This window comes from Prinia subflava, chromosome 4 (assembly GCF_021018805.1).
Source record: "Prinia subflava isolate CZ2003 ecotype Zambia chromosome 4, Cam_Psub_1.2, whole genome shotgun sequence".
In the NCBI taxonomy this organism is placed as follows: Eukaryota; Metazoa; Chordata; class Aves; order Passeriformes; family Cisticolidae; genus Prinia; species Prinia subflava.
Genome location: NC_086250.1, coordinates 67,842,212 through 67,859,891, shown reverse-complemented (window position 1 = coordinate 67,859,891; position 17,680 = coordinate 67,842,212). Strand labels below are relative to the sequence as shown.

The window sequence follows — 17,680 nt, the reverse complement described above, 5'->3', positions numbered from 1 at the left end:
ACCACCTTGTCAACCAGATGATGGCTCTGAGTGCCACATCCAGGCTTTCCTTAAACACCCGCAGGGACAGTGACTTCCCCACCTCCCTGAGCAGCCCATTCCAATGTCTATTCAACCTTTCTGTGAAGAAATTCCTACCAATGCCCAACCAGAACCTCCCCTGGTGGAGCTTGAGGCCGTGTCCTCTCATCCTGTGGCTGCTTAGCCAGGAGCAGAGTCTGACCTCCACCAGTCTCCTGTCAGGGAGTTGTAGAGAGTGAGATCAGCCCGAGCCTCCACTTCTCCAGAATGAGCAATCCCAGCTCCCTCAGCTGTTCCTCGTGGGACTTGTGCTTCAGACCCTTTCCCAGCCCTGTTGCCCTTCTTTGGAAACGCTCCAGTGTCCCAATGTCCTTTCACCACGTGAAATTATCACATCCATCTGTCAGTACGGGTGGATTGGGCTGTTAACAAAACACTTCGGTACCAAACCGCTCAACCTGTGCTTTTCACCTGGTACTGCAGTACCAACACCATCACAGAAACGTCAAAGCCCCGCAGGCTGAGCCGTGAGGGGCGGGCAGTTTCCCGCGCTCGGGCAGGGCTGAGGGGTGGCCGTGAGGGGCCGTGCCCGCCCCTCGCGCCGCGCGGAGCACTCCGGGAGCGCGCTCCTTCCCCCGCCGCCTGCCCGCCCTCAGCCCGATCCCGCCGCGGCGGCCACCGCTCCCCGCCGGGCCCGCCGATCCGGCCGCCCTCGCCTGGGGAAGGGCGCGGGGGGCGCTCCGTGAGGGCGGCACCGCCGCGTCCCCCCGGGCGGGGAGGGACGGCCCGTCCGCAGCGCGCGTCACGTGACGGCGGCGACAGAGACGGTGACAGCGCTGGGACCGCGGCCGGGCCGCCACCGCCATGGGCAGTGAGTGCGGACAGAGGCGGGAGGGAGCGGGCCGGGGCCCGGGCTGGGGGACAGCGGCCCCGGCAGCGCGGGGAGGACGTGGCCGGTGGCCCGTGGCCGGTGATGGGGCTCCGTGCTCCGGGGGCCGCCGCAGGCAGGGCCGGCGGTGCCGAGCACCCGCTCCCCGCACAGGGTCGGTGCTGCCGGGCAGGGCGTGAGGCCGGGCACTGCTTCGTGGTGGGGTGTCCTGTTTTACTCTCGCCCTACTATATATATATACACACTATATATAGGTATGTAGCATATATACACATACATATGTGTCTATAAGAGTCTAAAGGGCGGGTGTCAAGAGGATGGATCAGGCTCTGCTCAGTGATGCCACCCAACAGGACAAGATGCAGGGGGCAGAAATTGATGCCCAGCAAGTTCCACCTGAACATGAGGAAGAACTTCTGTCCTGAGCAGTGACTGAACACTGGAACAGCTTGTCCAGAGAGGCTGTGGAGTCTCCCTGATCGGCGGGCCCGGCGGGGATATTCTAGAAGTGTCTGGACACAGCCGTGTGCTCTGGGATGGCGCTGCCTGGGCAGGGCGGCCGGAGCAGATGAGCGCTGTGGTCCCTTCCAACCTGACCCATTCCACGATGCTCTGGTATCTTCTTCACAGCGGAGCTGTACCACCCTCTGTGGAGTGAGGTGCTCCTTCCAACGAGCTGTGTGAGGGCTTGGGATAAATAGAGGAGATGTCAGATGAGAGTGTGACATATAAACATGGCACTACAGCCAAAATGTTACTTACTGTGTAATAAATGCATTCTACAGTGTAATAAATGCATTCTCTTTGAAAAGGAACCAATGGTGGATTTTTATGTCTATCCCAGTGTGTCGGGGCTGGAAATGATGTTCAAGTTTTGGAGGGTAAATTCCCCACCAAGCACATACGCTTTGATTTTTTTTTTTCTAAATTAATTTCATTTTTTTCCCCAGAGAAAGAGCTCAGACTGTTGAGCTTTTCTGTGTTTTTAAAGGGGAAACTGTGAAGAGAGATGTGTTAAAAGCTAAAATAAAATCCCCTGAAATTCCAATCAGAATAAGTGTTCCACTCATTTAAATTACAATTTCTAAACATATTTTAGTGATTGAATCATTTTTCAGCTAAACACTTAAGTAAACACAAAATTCTAATCTCTGCATGGATACCTTTTGATGTCGGTATCATTCTGTGTTTAACTAGCACAAACTGATACTAGGTCATTTATTTTTAGCTGGAATACAATTCAGTTCAGTCCTGGTGATACACACAGCACCACTTCTCTAAAATTATTCCAGCTGTGGAAAAAAGAATGGGCCAAATCTGGTTAGAACAAGAATTCTATTTCACATTTTTTGCCTGGTTTTCAGCTGTTTCAAGAAGAGGGTATTAGTTTTCAGACAGTTTTGGAAGCTAAATAAAGTTCTGTGAAGTTTTATAAGTTCATAAATGTTTGTTAATATATTTTTCTGTCTTATTTTGTTTGGTTTTTTTTCTGGAACAGTAAAATTCTTAGAAGTTATTAAGCCATTCTGTGCGGTGTTACCTGAAATCCAGAAACCGGAAAGAAAAGTGAGTGCCACATTATATTCTTACTTATATTAGTTCCCAGAGGTGGGAATATTCTGATATTCTAGTCCAGGCTCCAATACAGATACAGACAGTGGGCTCTAAAGTAGAACATTCTTTGGAGCAGGGAGGAGCCCATGTTAAGGTAAAACATTACTGTGATGATGAATTCTGAGCACCATTCTGGTAAGTTGTTCCCTTTGCTATTTATGCTAACTCATTTTTTTTTAAAAAAAAATCTTAATTCTAGACTAAGTTTATTTAGTTTCAGCTCTATGTGATCTATTTTAATATGTTAGGAGACAGCCTTTGTTTTCCTGTGGATCCCACTGTTGGCTTTGAGCTGGCTTGTATATTACTGGGAAAAGGATTGTTCTGTAGATTAGGAAACACAAATTTAATTCTTGCCTTCCCATAAAGTTTTTCCCACACCCACAGTTGTGATTGACCTTGCTGAGGTGGGAGAGTGGTCTGTGGTACAGTTCAGGTAATTACCCTGTTCACCTCCTACATGACATTCTCTGGTGTTTTTCTTTGATCTGAGATCAATGAACTCAGTTCACTTACAGCTGATCTCTAGTCCTCCAGCCCTTGAAACCCCTCCCATTTCTTGGCACATTTTCTAGATGGAAAGATAGGAAATTTCCAACAGATCAGAAAGAAACCTGCCTTGTCCAAAAAAAAAAAAACCCCAAACACCATTTTTGCTTTCAAAACTCAAGCACGCACATATTCCTCACATGACAATCTAATTAGAGTAACAAATTGGCTTGTCATGACTACTGTCATGACTTCCATGAAAATTCCTTAAGAGCTAAATGTTGGGGTTTATATTCTTAAAAGGGAAAGCTTAACTGGGAGCATGATACCATATCAGAGAATCCTCTTTGGTTAATGAGAGGTTCCCAAGGGTTAGGACTGGATGCAGAGGTGTTTGTGCCAGTGACCATAGCTGAGCTTGCCAAACTGAATGGAGAAGATAGAGTAAAAAATTATGATTATGACCCTCTGGAATTGATTTTTTTAAAAAGACTGGGATTTACCCCCTGGCTCTTTGCTCCATCTAGTTGCTTTCCAGCATACTTCAGCTTTGGGACAACAGTAATTTGTTTAGAAACAAATTATTTAGTTCAGACAAAGGTGTTTTCAGAGCAGGAATCTCCAGAGCCAGACCCCCATGCTAAGGCTTGGATTCACCAGGTCTGGTTGGCAGGTGCCCATCTTTGTTTCTGCAGTGGGGAACCTTGGTGCAAGCTTTTGGTGCTGATTTGTGGCACAGCTGTGATTAGATGGTTACAGCCATCCCATTTTTATCTTGTGAGAAGAGAAAGCTGACACAAACCTACAGATACTGATGTTTCTGTAAAGCTCAGTGGCAGATGTTATTTGCCAGAGAGGAAGAGGGGCTTGGCCTGTCCTTGCTGTCCATCAGCAGATGAAGGATGCCCAGAGAGGTGCCAAGATTCCTGTCCTGTCTATTTGGGTCACTTTGTCTTTACTGCTATTCAGGTCGCTGTCTAGACAATGGCTGCCAGTTGCCAGCTTTGTATAAATTTAAAGTGAAAATGTAATTAGGAACATCTTTCCTAGGCTGAGGAGCCCTTTGACCATTTTCAGTCATGTTCTTTGCTTCTGTGTAGTTTATCAAGTCATTTAGGTCATTCCATGTAACTCTAATTCTCTGTAATTTATTGTTTTCTTGCAAGCTGTGATGGGCAGATATGACCAGTAATGGTTTTAGTGAATTGGTTTAAGGCCAGGACAAGAACTTTAGATAACCAAATAGAAAAGGAGATTAATTTTCATTAAACATGTATTGATTGTTAAGTGAAGATGATGTTTTGATTAAGTTGGGCTCTCACTGAATCATTTTGCCATTCTTGTTGATGAGAAAAATGATTTCTTCTGTCTCTAGGGAGTGTTGCTTTTGTGTTTTGTCCAACTTGATTAGCAAAAGTGATTGCTACTTTTGTAGTTAGTAGAATGGGCTCATATTTCTCTCGTGCACAGACTTGCTAAGTAGAACACACTGTTCAGAGCACCAAGATGGTAATGCTTAAGTCCCTTCCTTTTCACATGATTTAAGAAAAATGTCAAAGGAAGAAAATGTCCAATTGAATCAGATCAGATGGTGAAATTTACTGTGCCTGTGCTTGTTAGCATTTGTGGCTGGAATATTTTGGTACCACTCTGTATTTTGCCATTCCTGGCATATGGATTTGGATGACTACTTTTTCTTTCTTGTTGTCTTGACTCATAGAGACTGTTTTCTTTGTGAATAACTATGATTTAGGTGATGCAGAATTCCTTTAATGCTCATATTCAACACAGTTATGGAGAGAACCAGAGCAACTTTAGACCTTTACTGGTGCCTCTGAAGCCAAGTGTAACTGTGAGGCTGTAGAGATAATTTGGTTAAGCATTTTTGGTTTTAGAAGTCTGTGCTTAAAATCTGAATTGGGAGTTCAGACTTGGTAAAGTGGGTCAGCACTGCATAGTCAAACACAAGGTATTGTTTGGATTTATTTGCTGCTGTCACTGTTTTTCTTTTTATAACTCCATGCTGTAAGTATTTTTAGCATCTGTCCTCTTTTAAGAGTGAGGCAGTAACAGGAAATAAATTAAATTACCTAGATTATTTTGCTTCTAAGTGCATGGTTTCACTTACAAAGACGTAGACTGGGTTTTCTTTCACTTGAGGACCTGTGCTGCTGCTGCACTGGTTTGTAATTTCTCATTTGTGGGTGTTCAGTACCTCTTAAACCAGGCACTAATCCTTTTTCTTGTTACTTCTCCACAGGCAGATTCAGTGGTTGGAGGCAGAGAGCTCCAACCATTTCTGCTGTGTTTCTCTTATGTGTTAGTTCATGTTTTAGTAGCTGCTCTGCCCTTGCCTGCAGTGAACACACTTAACCCTCAGGTTCACAGTCCCTGGAGGAGAGGTGGGAACTTGAACATAACCCTGCATCTCAGCTCTCTCTGCCCTCTCCAAGTGCATTTCTTTCTGTCTCATGCTTTGAGTAATCCTCTGGCTCAAATCTTGTGATTCTTCTCATCTTGCACCTGGCACTAATTACAGGCACCTCAAATCTTGTGCCTCTGAGATTCTCTTCAATGAATTAATGACTAGTGATCATTGGTCTGGCATTCTTTTTAAAGTGATATATAACCTACATCAATAAAAATATTTTGGAAGAAAACAATATCAATATTTAAAAATCATTTTGTGGTGTATGTCCGTGAACATGATGATGAATTTAAAGCTTCCTCTAACACCCTTTGAAGAACTTAATTCTAAATATTTTGAATTGCTGTCGAAAATTCACAGTTCTTCTGGTTTGAATCATGTGTCTTCACAACAGTTCAATCCCTCTAAAAACTTTATAGTGCTTTAGTTTAAACTTCCAGCCTTACAAAACTTCTGTTGAAGCCTAGAGCACTGAGTACTGAAGATAAATTTTTTGCATTCATCTTTCATGTTTGCTCTGGTAAATTCATGATTTTAGCCGTGCTGTTGCTCTTCTGTAAATACCCACTGTATTAGAATAGTGTAGATAAAATATATTCTAGTGACTGAATGTCTGCCAGTCCCACATAAGTTACCTTTGTCTTTCTCTCTAAAATCTGAAATCATATTAAAAATAAATTCCAATGAGGAGTGATGCTTTCTGGATCAATATCTTTGCACTGAATTCTGAATGATAACAGCATTTAGTACTGTTGTGAGAGTGCAGTAGAAGTTGTGCATACAGTGAACATGTTTGTGTCTCCTCTCTGTCCTGTAGATCCAGTTCAGAGAGAAGGTACTATGGACAGCCATCACACTCTTCATTTTCTTAGTGTGCTGCCAGGTAGGTGTTGATGTTGTCTGTGCTCAGAAAACGTGTGTTCTGTACAGAAAAATTCCCTGAAAGCCTGACATGTTCTTGGTTCATGTTGACCTACTGGTTTCAGCTTTTATTTTTATGTTAAAGTATTTAAAGTTCATTTCAAAAAAAAACCTGGTTCTCTGAAATAGTTTTTAGTGTTGATCATAGATGTTTTTAGAAACTAATGCTTTATTTATTATTCAGAAATACATAACGTTTTTTTCTTGTTACAAAGGTCCTTTCAAATGATGATAGTGGCTGCAGGGTAAACAGCCAAGGTAATTATTTATTGAGCAGCATAAACAAACAGCAATTCAATGCACTATTTAACCTCTGTTCATAGTTACACTTAAATTTTAGCACTCACAAGTGTGAAAACTAAATCAAGTGACTTTTTACCAAATTCCTTTTCAACAAGCTGATGGATTGGAAGGATTTCAGGAAAATGTTTTTGTGAAGTGTTTAAGTTGACATTTAGAACTTGTTTTTTGTGAATATCCTGGTAAAGTTGTTAGCTAGAACCCTTCCAAAGCCCCTGTCTTTGTAAACATTTATGTGATCTTTATTACTCATAGTTGTAGGCGTTCCTAGAACCTGTGTTGGGCTTGTAAACAGTGGAGGATTTTTGTTTTTCTTTAAAGAATACCTGGATACTGGAGAAAATGAGAATCCATGTATTACTTGTTATACATTTTTTAGAATTTATAGACCTCTTGGAAGAGGTCAGCATTCAAAATGAACTGTACATCAGAGTCAGGGTTTTTAGCTTACATTTATGAATGCAGCCATTCCAGACTGCAGAGCAGTAATTTAATAGTTTTTGTTCTCAGATCTGAAGGGCTGTTTAAAGGCTGAAACTCAGCTCTTTTACCTATCTGATTTTTGGAAGGGGGAAGTGGGAATGATACCAGAGCTAGAAGAACATGTAGTTTATCTGGGTTTACTAGCAGCTGGTTGTATTCATAACTAGAATTTTGCATCTATATCAGAGATAATAGTAGTTGAATAAGGAAAACAGATGGTGCCGATTAGAGTTTTCAGAAATTGATCTCTAAGATTGCCCGGATTCCTCCTCTACTGTTTTGGTGATTAGGAAGAGTTTTAAAGAGCTCAAAACCCTCAAATATTGACATAGAGAATATTGGAAGTTTTGTATGAACGTGTCTAGTATTGACATTTCCATGTGGGATATTTCAAAACATATTTCTTATATGAAAATTAAATATGAAATTAAATATGAAATATTTAAACTTCTTTTTGGGGGTTGCTGCTTTTTCCTGTGGAAGGCTCTTAGTTTAGTCCTCTATTATGTCCCAGGATTAATTGGAGGATTAAAAGAGATGGTGTCAAAACCTCTGGTTTAATTAGAATGAAATTAAACAATGTAACAGTTGAATCATTACATGTTAAGATTTTGTATTAATACATGCTAATTGTTTGTATTTGTTTAATGCTTTTGTGCACTTTGACAGATCCCTTTGTTTGGAATCATGTCATCAGATTCTGCAGACCCCTTCTATTGGATGCGAGTCATTCTTGCATCAAACAGAGGTTGGTACTCACTCCTTTCTCCACTGGGATAAACAGACCACGAGAAAAACAGTTGGCTCCTAAATTCCACCCCACCCAGATGTCAGGTTGGAACACCTGTAAAGTTGTAAAGTTTGTTTGTAAAGTTCTTAGCACAGATGGAATTAAAATCAGCACTTGAGCAGTGCTTCGTGTTAGGAATGGGATTTCTCTGAGATGCAGGGGAGATTAGTATTGATTCACAAGTTTGGGGATGAGTCCATTCAGGATTTTAGATCAGTCTCTTTCTAACTAATATGTGGGACAGGGAATATTCTGACTTTCCAGTTAAGAGCTGCACTAATGTGCAGTACAAGGGTGTTGATTAGGAAATGCCTCCCCTGTGCAGGTCAGTTACACTTCATAATAATGTGGCAGTGTATGGGTGAGTAATTTTCTAGGTGGGAAAGCTAAAGGCATAATAGAGATGGTTAGGCATAAACTTTAGCAAAACCAAACTCATGAATTTTAGAGGAGCAAAGTGGAACACAACCAAATGTATAAGATTCAAACGAATGCTAGAAGTCTGAAACTTAAGATGGGTGACCAGTCATGCCTGGCTCTAAATGAGGACACTGATCTCATCTGTAGCTTGGAAAATTGGCTGGAAGTAAGAAAATCACTGGAACCCTCTAATGTGAAGGTACTGCTTGCTTAGGAGTAGCAAATTGTGTTTTGTATCAGCAAGTTGTATCCTCACTGGTGAGGATAGTAAGGTAAGGAAATTCTCTGCTTCAAATTCTCCTGCAGAGTTTGCAGAGTTTGGTATATCCCTAGCAGTGTATGATACTAAATATCAGTGTCCACTACCCAAACAGAATAGTAACAGTGGCCAAGAAAAGGCTAGAGAGACTGAAAGCAATCAAAAGCAGGAGTGGGAAAGTGAGTTTTCACTTAAATCAACTGATTAGAAGTCATTGGAGGATGTGAGGTGAATGCTAAAGTTTTTGACATTCTAATTTTCTGGCTGCTGGAGGAATAGAGATTTCCATGACAGGTCATGTAATATTTAACATGGAAACTCCACGATACAAGTATGTAAACCAAATTATAATAATTACTTTAATGCTTTCCCTCTTTGAATTGTATACATTTGGGAGTTGGTACCTCAGTGACACAGCATCAGTGAGTTGGCAGAGTTAAGAGCTGCTTAATGACTGTCTTTATTTTGTTAAGAACTAATTTAATCCTAAACTCTCAACTAGAGCCAGTGATTCCAAGGGCAGTGTTCTCAGAAACTGTGGATCTGCATCATATTTTTGTGGTCTGCAAAATTAAACTTTGGGAAAATGTGACATTGAAGCACTGACAGAATAAACAGCCAGGGACAAGATGCTGTCCAGGGAAAGGTTCCTTGAGGATATGCCAGAAAAGCTGAGCTTCAGTGTGCATTGGCCTTCAGTGTTAGTGTGGTTCCACAAAAATATTTATAATTAAAAGCGACGTGGGTTTTCCATGCTGCCTTCAAAATGACAGGTTTTAACACAGCAGCCTTTTGTGAGGCCATAACTGTCTTTGGTTTTTCATACCTGGACAGGAATTTACATATTGGAAGCATTATTAGAAATAATCATTCTAGGCCAGGAATCTTTAAAGAAACCTAATGCTTTAGGAGAGGGGCTGGACTGGCAGTTGTTTTGATTTTTCTTCTTTTCTAGGTACTTTGATGGAATTGGGTATCTCACCCATTGTGACATCAGGTTTGATCATGCAGCTGCTGGCAGGAGCAAAGATCATTGAAGTTGGTGACACTCCAAAAGACAGAGCCTTGTTCAATGGAGCTCAGAAATGTAAGCACTGTTCCAATTAAAACTACTGAGTGTCTTTTTATTCTTGGGAAAGCACCCTGCCCAAGTGATACTAGAGATGAGATTTCTTTAGTAGGTGATTTCAGATTTTTTTAAAGGATCTGTTTTCTCTCTTGTTTTAGTATTTGGGATGATTATTACCATTGGGCAAGCCATTGTGTATGTTATGACTGGAATGTATGGAGATCCTGCTGAAATGGGTGCTGGAATTTGTCTTCTTATTATAATTCAGGTTTGTAAAGAGCTATTTTGTGTGTAATTGAGGCTGGTTAGAGACAGCATAGCTGGTAGGAAAAAGCTTTCTGTGTCTGGGTGACTTCAATTTATTTTTAATGCTGCAAAACATCATTATTTGTATCTGTCTACATACGAGAAATTCTAAAATTCCAAAAAGGAGGAGAATGCTGGGATAATTAATATCAAAACTATTTCAGGTAGGAACAGTTCTTAATTAAAAATGCAGGAATTGGTGGACTTTGGAAACAGTGGCTGCTCTTCAGTGCTGTGGAGAAATTCTCACTAAATGGCACTGCTGCAGCTTTGGGACATTCTCCTGTAGAGCAGAACAGTAAATGCACAAACCTAAACATCTTTTTAAGAAAAAAAGTTATTACTGAGTAATCTGTTTGATTACTTTGGATCTGTCTGCCTTGAAAAAAGGCACAGAGCTCATTGAGAGAGGTCAGAAACACTGCATGAATGACATTTAGTTGAAAGACTTAAGGATCACTCTCCAACATCATGGAAATACTGAAGCAGGGAATTAAAACACAACTCTTGATTTGATTTATTCTTGTTTCTGCTCAGTTTTGTTTCTTTTCTCACAGCTGTTTGTGGCTGGTTTGATTGTGTTGCTGCTAGATGAGTTGCTACAGAAAGGTTATGGATTGGGGTCTGGTATTTCCCTGTTTATTGCTACCAATATCTGTGAAACCATTGTCTGGAAAGCTTTCAGTCCCACTACCATCAACACTGGCAGAGGTATGTGTGCTGTTACAATCAGTCACAGCATTTTCAGTGGGTGTATACTACACAGAAACTATCAGATGTTTATTGGATGGCATTGAAAAAAACTTCTAATGTGGGGTGACTAGCTCTGAAGTCAATTGTCCAATCAACATTGAAGATTAAAATGTCTGACTTACATGAAATTAATACAAGTTTGCCTTTGCTGATTTGAAAAGCAGTTGTTAAAATGGGACTTCAGGCCCTTTGAATGAAAATTTTTGGATTTCCAAACTGAAATCATCTTGTTTTAGCATCACTTAGTCCATGGAAATAGAGAAGATAGGAAATGCTGTACATTCAGAGGATTGTTTGTGATCCAGCTGTCGTTTGTGGCTGTGGGATGCTTTTGTAGTTGGTGCCTCTGAATTTAAGCTGGTTTGATTCTTCAGAGGCTGTAGTCTCTTCATTCCTCAGCCAGTCTTTGACAACATCTGGTTGTTCTGAAATAGCACCTTAATATATAGCATCAAGAAATTAACTCATTTACTGCATTCATTTGAAATCCTGAATGCTTTTAAAAAGTCTGCTTTCATTTGAATCTAATTCTTAGTAGTTCTGTTGCATTTTTATTATTGTTCTTCTAAAAGCTATTTTTCACCTTGTTTATTATTTCTGCCTTTTGAAGATCCTCCTGCTCCCAGAAAAAAAAGGAAGAGAGTATTCTTTCATGTGTTTGACTATGATGGGGCTTTTTTATTTTTGTTTTTCTAACCAGGAATAATGGTTTTTTAGATCATTCTACATTCCATAACCTAAAAAAGAGTCCTGTGTTGTGACGTATTTGTTATAACAGGATCCGTGTCCTATTGTATCAGATTTTGTTTGTCATGCTTAAAATTTCCAAAAGAAAAGTACTTTTTAAAAAAAAGTTTTTAATTTGGAGATGAACCTTTCTTTCACTTTCTTGCTTCATGCAGGAACAGAGTTTGAGGGTGCTGTGATTGCACTGTTCCATCTCCTGGCCACACGAACTGACAAGGTCCGGGCTTTGCGGGAGGCTTTTTACCGACAGAACCTGCCCAACCTCATGAACCTGATTGCCACAGTGTTTGTGTTTGCTGTAGTCATCTATTTCCAGGTAAAACCCTCAGAGCAGCTCTGCAGAGCTAGGAGTGCATGTGCCTGGACACTGCAGTCATTGGGAAAAGATGGGAAGGTTTAAGCCAGGCTAACTGAGGTGTCTTAGCTTTGAGTAATGATTTTTTTTTATTCCATTGTTGTTATTTCAGTAATTATTACCTCTGTGACAGTAAAGCTGTAATATTTTACAGCCAGGCCTACTTGCACTCAGTGTGTAATCTCACATTCCATTGAATGCCATACACACTATGAGAATATTTTAATAAAATGGATTCCGGTACTGCAGTGGTTGCATCACACCAATAATATTCTTAATATTCATCATGGGCTGAAAATAATACTTTTGGACAGAGCTGGAGAGCTTTGCTTTTCTGGGGTTTGTAGCTTATCAGTTTTTCCCTAATTTTCTTGAAACATTTAATTAATGTCTCTTTTTAAATCTAAGTGTCTACTAAAATGAACACTAAAGGAGGATCCATATGGAGATTCAGAGGGTGTAGGTGGCTAAAATGGGATCTTTAAAAATTTTTTTGTTAAGTTGTTGAGTCTGAGTTTTGGAGGGGGGAGAAGAAAAAAAGAAAACATGAGGTTTTCAAATTCATGTGGCTTTTCTTGAGTCTACTCAGAAAAGATCCTGCCCCAGAAAACTACACCAGAGCCTGGGCTTTCTGCAGAAGAGCCTGCTGGTAACTGTCTAGTTCAGTTGGGAGCCACTACAGGCTTTTATCAACCTCTAATCTATAAAATGTATTTTACAGGAGTACCAGCTAACAGAGGAGAAACCATGTTTATGTGAAAAGAATGTAATACAACCAAGCAGTAACACTTTTAAATCCTTAAAATTTGTAATCCAGACTGTAGCAGAAAGCCTTTGGGCTTTACCATCTCAGACCTTGCAGTTCTTGTTTATGTAGCAAGAACTGCATGGTGAGGAATAGCTTTGGTGCCTGTTGGGAGTACCTCATGTCTCAGAAGTGAACCCTGGTGCATTTGTGTTCTTTCCCACAGGGATTCCGAGTGGATTTACCCATCAAGTCTGCACGATACCGTGGGCAGTACAGCAGCTATCCCATCAAGCTGTTCTACACCTCCAACATTCCCATCATTCTGCAGTCTGCCTTGGTGTCAAACCTCTACGTCATTTCCCAGATGTTGTCTGTTCGTTTCAGTGGCAACTTCTTGGTGAACTTACTGGGACAGTGGGCAGTAAGTATTTTATCTGCACAGAATTATTTGCATTTTTGCTTTGATGTGAATCCTTGTGTATTTAACCAACTGGAATACTTGCTTTTTTAATGTTTGTATATAAAAGCTGTTTCAAACATCAAAGAGGAATTCCTCTATTAAGACAGGATAGGAATGTGGGAAGTCTGTGAAAAATAATTTAGTGCCTTTTTCTTCCCCTCTCAGGATGTCAGTGGAGGTGGCCCTGCTCGCTCTTACCCTGTTGGTGGCCTGTGCTACTACTTGTCTCCTCCAGAATCCATGGGTGCAATATTTGAGGACCCTGTCCATGTAATAGTTTATATAATATTTATGTTGGGATCCTGTGCATTCTTCTCCAAGACTTGGATCGAGGTGTCTGGCTCATCAGCAAAAGATGTAGGTGTTCTACCTTAATCATTTTCAAACAGTGCTAGTTTAGAACTGACCAGCTACTGACTGATCAGTTTGTCCCAGTAAACATCAAGTGACTGTGAAACACTGCAGCAGTTTCATAAAATAATGGTTTTTGCAGGTTGCCAAGCAACTCAAAGAACAGCAAATGGTGATGAGAGGCCACAGGGACACATCAATGGTTCATGAGCTTAACAGGTAAGGAAATGCTGACTTCCAGCTGGATGGTGAAGAGTGCTGGGGAAGTGTCAGCTAGAGCAGAGACAGTCAGAAGAGTCTGATACCTGTTTGCACTGCCAAAGGGAAGATCCTTCCCATTCAGCTGTTGCCTTCCTTATGCTAAAGAAGTTATAGCTGCAGATTAGAGATTAACCTATACTGTCTTTTTTTTGAGTGACATAATGAGGGATTTTGAGCTGAATCTTTTCTATGTTTGTAAAAGAAACAAACCTATTATTACCTTCTCCTTTCCTGTTTTTCCCTTTCTTACAGATACATCCCTACAGCAGCTGCATTTGGTGGTCTGTGCATCGGTGCCCTTTCAGTACTGGCTGACTTTCTAGGAGCCATTGGCTCTGGCACTGGCATTCTGCTTGCAGTCACTATTATTTATCAGTATTTTGAAATATTTGTAAAAGAACAGGCTGAAGTTGGAGGAGTAGGTGCATTATTTTTCTAGATGTCCAAATATTTTACGGTTTGTGTGAAAGGGAAAGTATTTTGACAACGTGCGTCATTTAGTCCAATAATGCTATTTTCTTTTTACTTGTTTTCAAGTGCTACGTGTCCCATTACTGTAATGGGCATTGAGCAATGCCTGTGTGCAGCATTAGTACCAGCTGCCTTAAGAATAAAGTTTACATTATCTTGTTTAAGTATTATCTAGTGTTGCCTGTAATGCTGGAAACAATTCATCTACCTTGCTGTTCAGACACTACGGTGAGATGGTAACAAGTATCAGTTTGAGAGTGGTAAATGTCTTTGCACACAGCAGTAAAGTGTTAAATTAATTTCCCCGTCCCTAATAGGAGAAAAAGATACCTGAGTTCAGATTGCCACATGCCAGTATCCCTGACAAAATTGATTTATATCTGTATTTGACATTAATTTTTTGTACTTTTTTAACTTGCATTTCCCCACCACTGAACTCAGCACTCGTTGTTCCTTTGGGGTGCCTCCAGCCAGGCGCCTTTCTCTGAGCTCTGAGGGGGGCAGGCAAACGCTTTACCAGGCTGATACTCATCTCACCCTGGGCTGTCCCGGACCTGCCAGGGCGGCCCAGCCCAGCAGGTCTGTTCAACCATGTCCTTGTGGAAACTGTGCCACTCAAACTCCATGTCCACCTTGCTTTTGTGAGTCTGAAGGACGAGTTCCTAAAGCGGTTCGTAGGAGGGAAAAGGGGGAACGGCGAGTTCCTGCTGAAAATTTGTCGCACTTTACAGCGGCGATGTAACAAATGTACGCGTTAGACAATAAACTTATTTAATTAAACTCTCTCCTGAGTCTTGTCTCTGCCAGCTGTAATTTGTGTGCACTCTTTGGTAGTTTCTACAATGCCTTGATAGGGAGGTAGGTCCAGAAGGCTCCCTTTTCTCCTCTTTTTTTCTTTCTAGGATATAATTCAAATTAATTTTTAGCTGCCACAATTTAAAAAAAAAAATCCCAAAGATTCCTCCCTCTGCTGTAATCACTTTTTCCCTTTGATGTCATATTTCTTCTGCCTTCTTTCACTCTTAACTTGAAAGTAACTTTGTGTTCTTTGTGAATGTAAGAAACTCTTAAGCAATTTTCTGTTTCAGAAAGTCTCCCTGATTATGCACACTCATCCTCATCTATTTCAGAGAGAGGCAAGGCTGATTCTGAGGTGTGTTTATTAAAACTCTCAGATCCCAACCTTTAAGCAGTGGTGGCTGTTTGCATTATTAGTGCAGCCCACTGTGTGCAGATGCACTGAGGGTTTATTTGGGATAAGAATGAAGGTGCAGCCTGGGTACACACGTGTCCTTGGGAGAGGGAAAACTGCAAGGCTGTGCCCTCTCAGGGCACATCCAGTGACCTCATCCTTCAGCAGGAGCCCCTGGCTGGGCCTGCACAGTTCTGGTTTGCACCTGTGGCTGGTGGTGTCACCATCATTATTTTAGACCAAACAAACCAGTTTTCTCTTTCTGCATAGTTTAGTTAGGGCTGGGAGAAGCAGACATCATCTTCATGTCTAAGTCATAATAGGAAGTTCCTAAAATTTCCATTTCAATTACTTTAGCCAGAGCATGCACACAGTGTACCTGTGCTGCTGTCCCTGCTCTTGTCACAGAAAATTACTACTTAATAGGATATTCCAAAATTATATGATTTTTGAGTTGGAAGGGACCCACAAGACTGAGTCCAACTCCTGGCCTTGTGCAGGACATCCCAAGAATCCCACCATGTGCCCAAGAGTGTTGTCCAAACACAGCCTGAGCTCTGTCAGGCTCAGCGCTGTGGCCGCTTCCCTGAGCCGCCCACTCCAGTGCCCAGCCACCCTCTGGGTGAAGAACTCTTTCCCAACATCCAACTTAAACTGCCCCTGACACAACTTCAGGCCATTCCCTTGGGTCCTATCACTGGCCACTAGAGAAGAAATCATTTCCAGCCCCTCTGCTGCCCATCATAAGGAAGTTGCAGACCCCCAGGAGCTCTCCCCTCTCCAGGTGTTAGGAGCTGTGTGAGTGCTGTGAGAGTGACAGAGACCCGCACCCTTCTGCCTCTGCCTCCTTTGGAACCACGGTGTTACAGCACCAACCACAGTTACCTAGAGCATCTTTCCTATACTGAATTTTAAGTGCAGAGAGGAATCTAGTGAGAAATGAGCCATTCTGAAAATTAAACAGTATTTTTATTATGGATATTCTGTCAAGGCTTGATAGAGCAGTTAGAAAAAAAATGCTTTTGTCAGTTACATAATTCGAAATAAAAATACCAGAACTGTTACTACAAACACTTTTTTTGCTCTACATGTTAAGCAAAGGACCTTGATTACACAAAGAGTTATTCTTCTAAGCCATCCAACTTGGGCAGTTTTCAATTAAATCTCTCATTGTCCAGTTCTAGAACTTCATAAAAGGAACTTGGAGCGGTTTTTCTGCCGCGCGCTTCAGAGCCAACGCGTACGTATAAACCCTGGCGTCTACTGCCAGATGTTCCTCTGCCACTAGTTCTGAAAATAAAACAATTTTGAGATGATGTTAAAACCTCACCTTTACAGAAATGTAAGTCCTTGCTAGAATGAAGATGTGTAGGATTCCAGACACTGCAAACTCCTCCTGCTATCACTGACTCGTACCTGGCCAGGTCTCTCATGTTTTTTGCCTAACATACAGTATGCTAGGGTGAGAAATGACATGAGGAGCCCTGAGAAGAGAAGGGATTCTTGAAGCTCATGTTAGTGCATTTAACGTGTCTGAAAGCTCTTACCATCAATCCTTTGCAGCAGGTCATTCTTTGGAAGTGAAACAACTTCCACAAATTCTAGGAGAGAAGAAAAAAGGGTTACACATCCTTAAATTAGTGAACAGTAGAGAAATTTACCTCTGTTTCCTGTTTCTTGCAGTTTAGAAAGGAAAATGACTGAATACTCATCACCATCCATAAGTTGTGAGCTTTCATATATCAAAAAAAGGTCAATTAAATGGGGGAAGGCAGTGACTGGGCTTACTAAAAAACATGTTAGGCAGAAAGAAGCTGGAAAAACAGTTGGGAAAAAAGTGTAGCTGGTAGCTATGAAGGATAGGAATCCCAAAAAGAGAAACCTTCCTTTTGAGAATCAAAAATAAATTGTTGAAGAAAACTTGTTTGGCTTCTCCTGGTACAGAAATGGATTGGAGATGCATTTCAAGACCAAACCATCTCTAAGGGTTTGTTCAAAATTAATTTATGCTGGTTTACCCCTCCACTGTCTCTCTGGATTTCTTGTCTTTAGGGTTTGACGTACAGCTGTTGGGGGGTCAGTAATCTGTATTTCCTGAAAGACTGGTGCTATAGGTGCAATACTGGGAAAGATAATTGATGCAATAATGCCCCACAGGAATTTGCATCAAGGCCAAAGTCAACCTCAGGCACGTTTGACTAGGGTCAGATGACCCAAGCACAAATAGAAACCAGTTTTAACTGACTTTTTCTAAGTAAAACTTGCCATACGAAGAATCACGCTTGCCCTTATTGTCAATGAGATCACAGTCACATTACGTACCTCCATCATCTGCAAGTGAAAAAAGCAGTGA

The 17,680-nt window shown here is 41.3% G+C and overlaps 1 protein-coding gene across 3 annotated transcripts; it reads left to right on the top strand.

Moving 5' to 3' along the window:
• The first annotated feature begins 493 nt into the window (after positions 1-493).
• On the top strand, positions 494-14,915 carry SEC61A2 (SEC61 translocon subunit alpha 2). Of its 3 annotated transcripts, XM_063397040.1 has the most exons (13): positions 498-892; positions 2,409-2,476; positions 5,274-5,415; positions 6,259-6,324; positions 7,815-7,893; positions 9,570-9,701; positions 9,842-9,951; positions 10,547-10,700; positions 11,645-11,805; positions 12,816-13,013; positions 13,218-13,409; positions 13,546-13,622; positions 13,917-14,915. In XM_063397040.1, the coding sequence occupies exons 5-13, from the start codon at positions 7,833-7,835 to the stop codon at positions 14,101-14,103; spliced, it is 1,272 nt and encodes a 423-aa protein (XP_063253110.1). In that variant the 5' UTR covers positions 498-892; positions 2,409-2,476; positions 5,274-5,415; positions 6,259-6,324; positions 7,815-7,832; the 3' UTR covers positions 14,104-14,915. The 3 variants fall into 3 exon arrangements, with proteins under 3 accessions (XP_063253109.1, XP_063253110.1, XP_063253111.1); XM_063397039.1 differs by lacking the exon at positions 5,274-5,415 and having other exon boundaries at positions 494-892; XM_063397041.1 differs by lacking the exon at positions 498-892 and having other exon boundaries at positions 5,338-5,415.
• Positions 14,916-17,680: the final 2,765 nt, after the last annotated feature.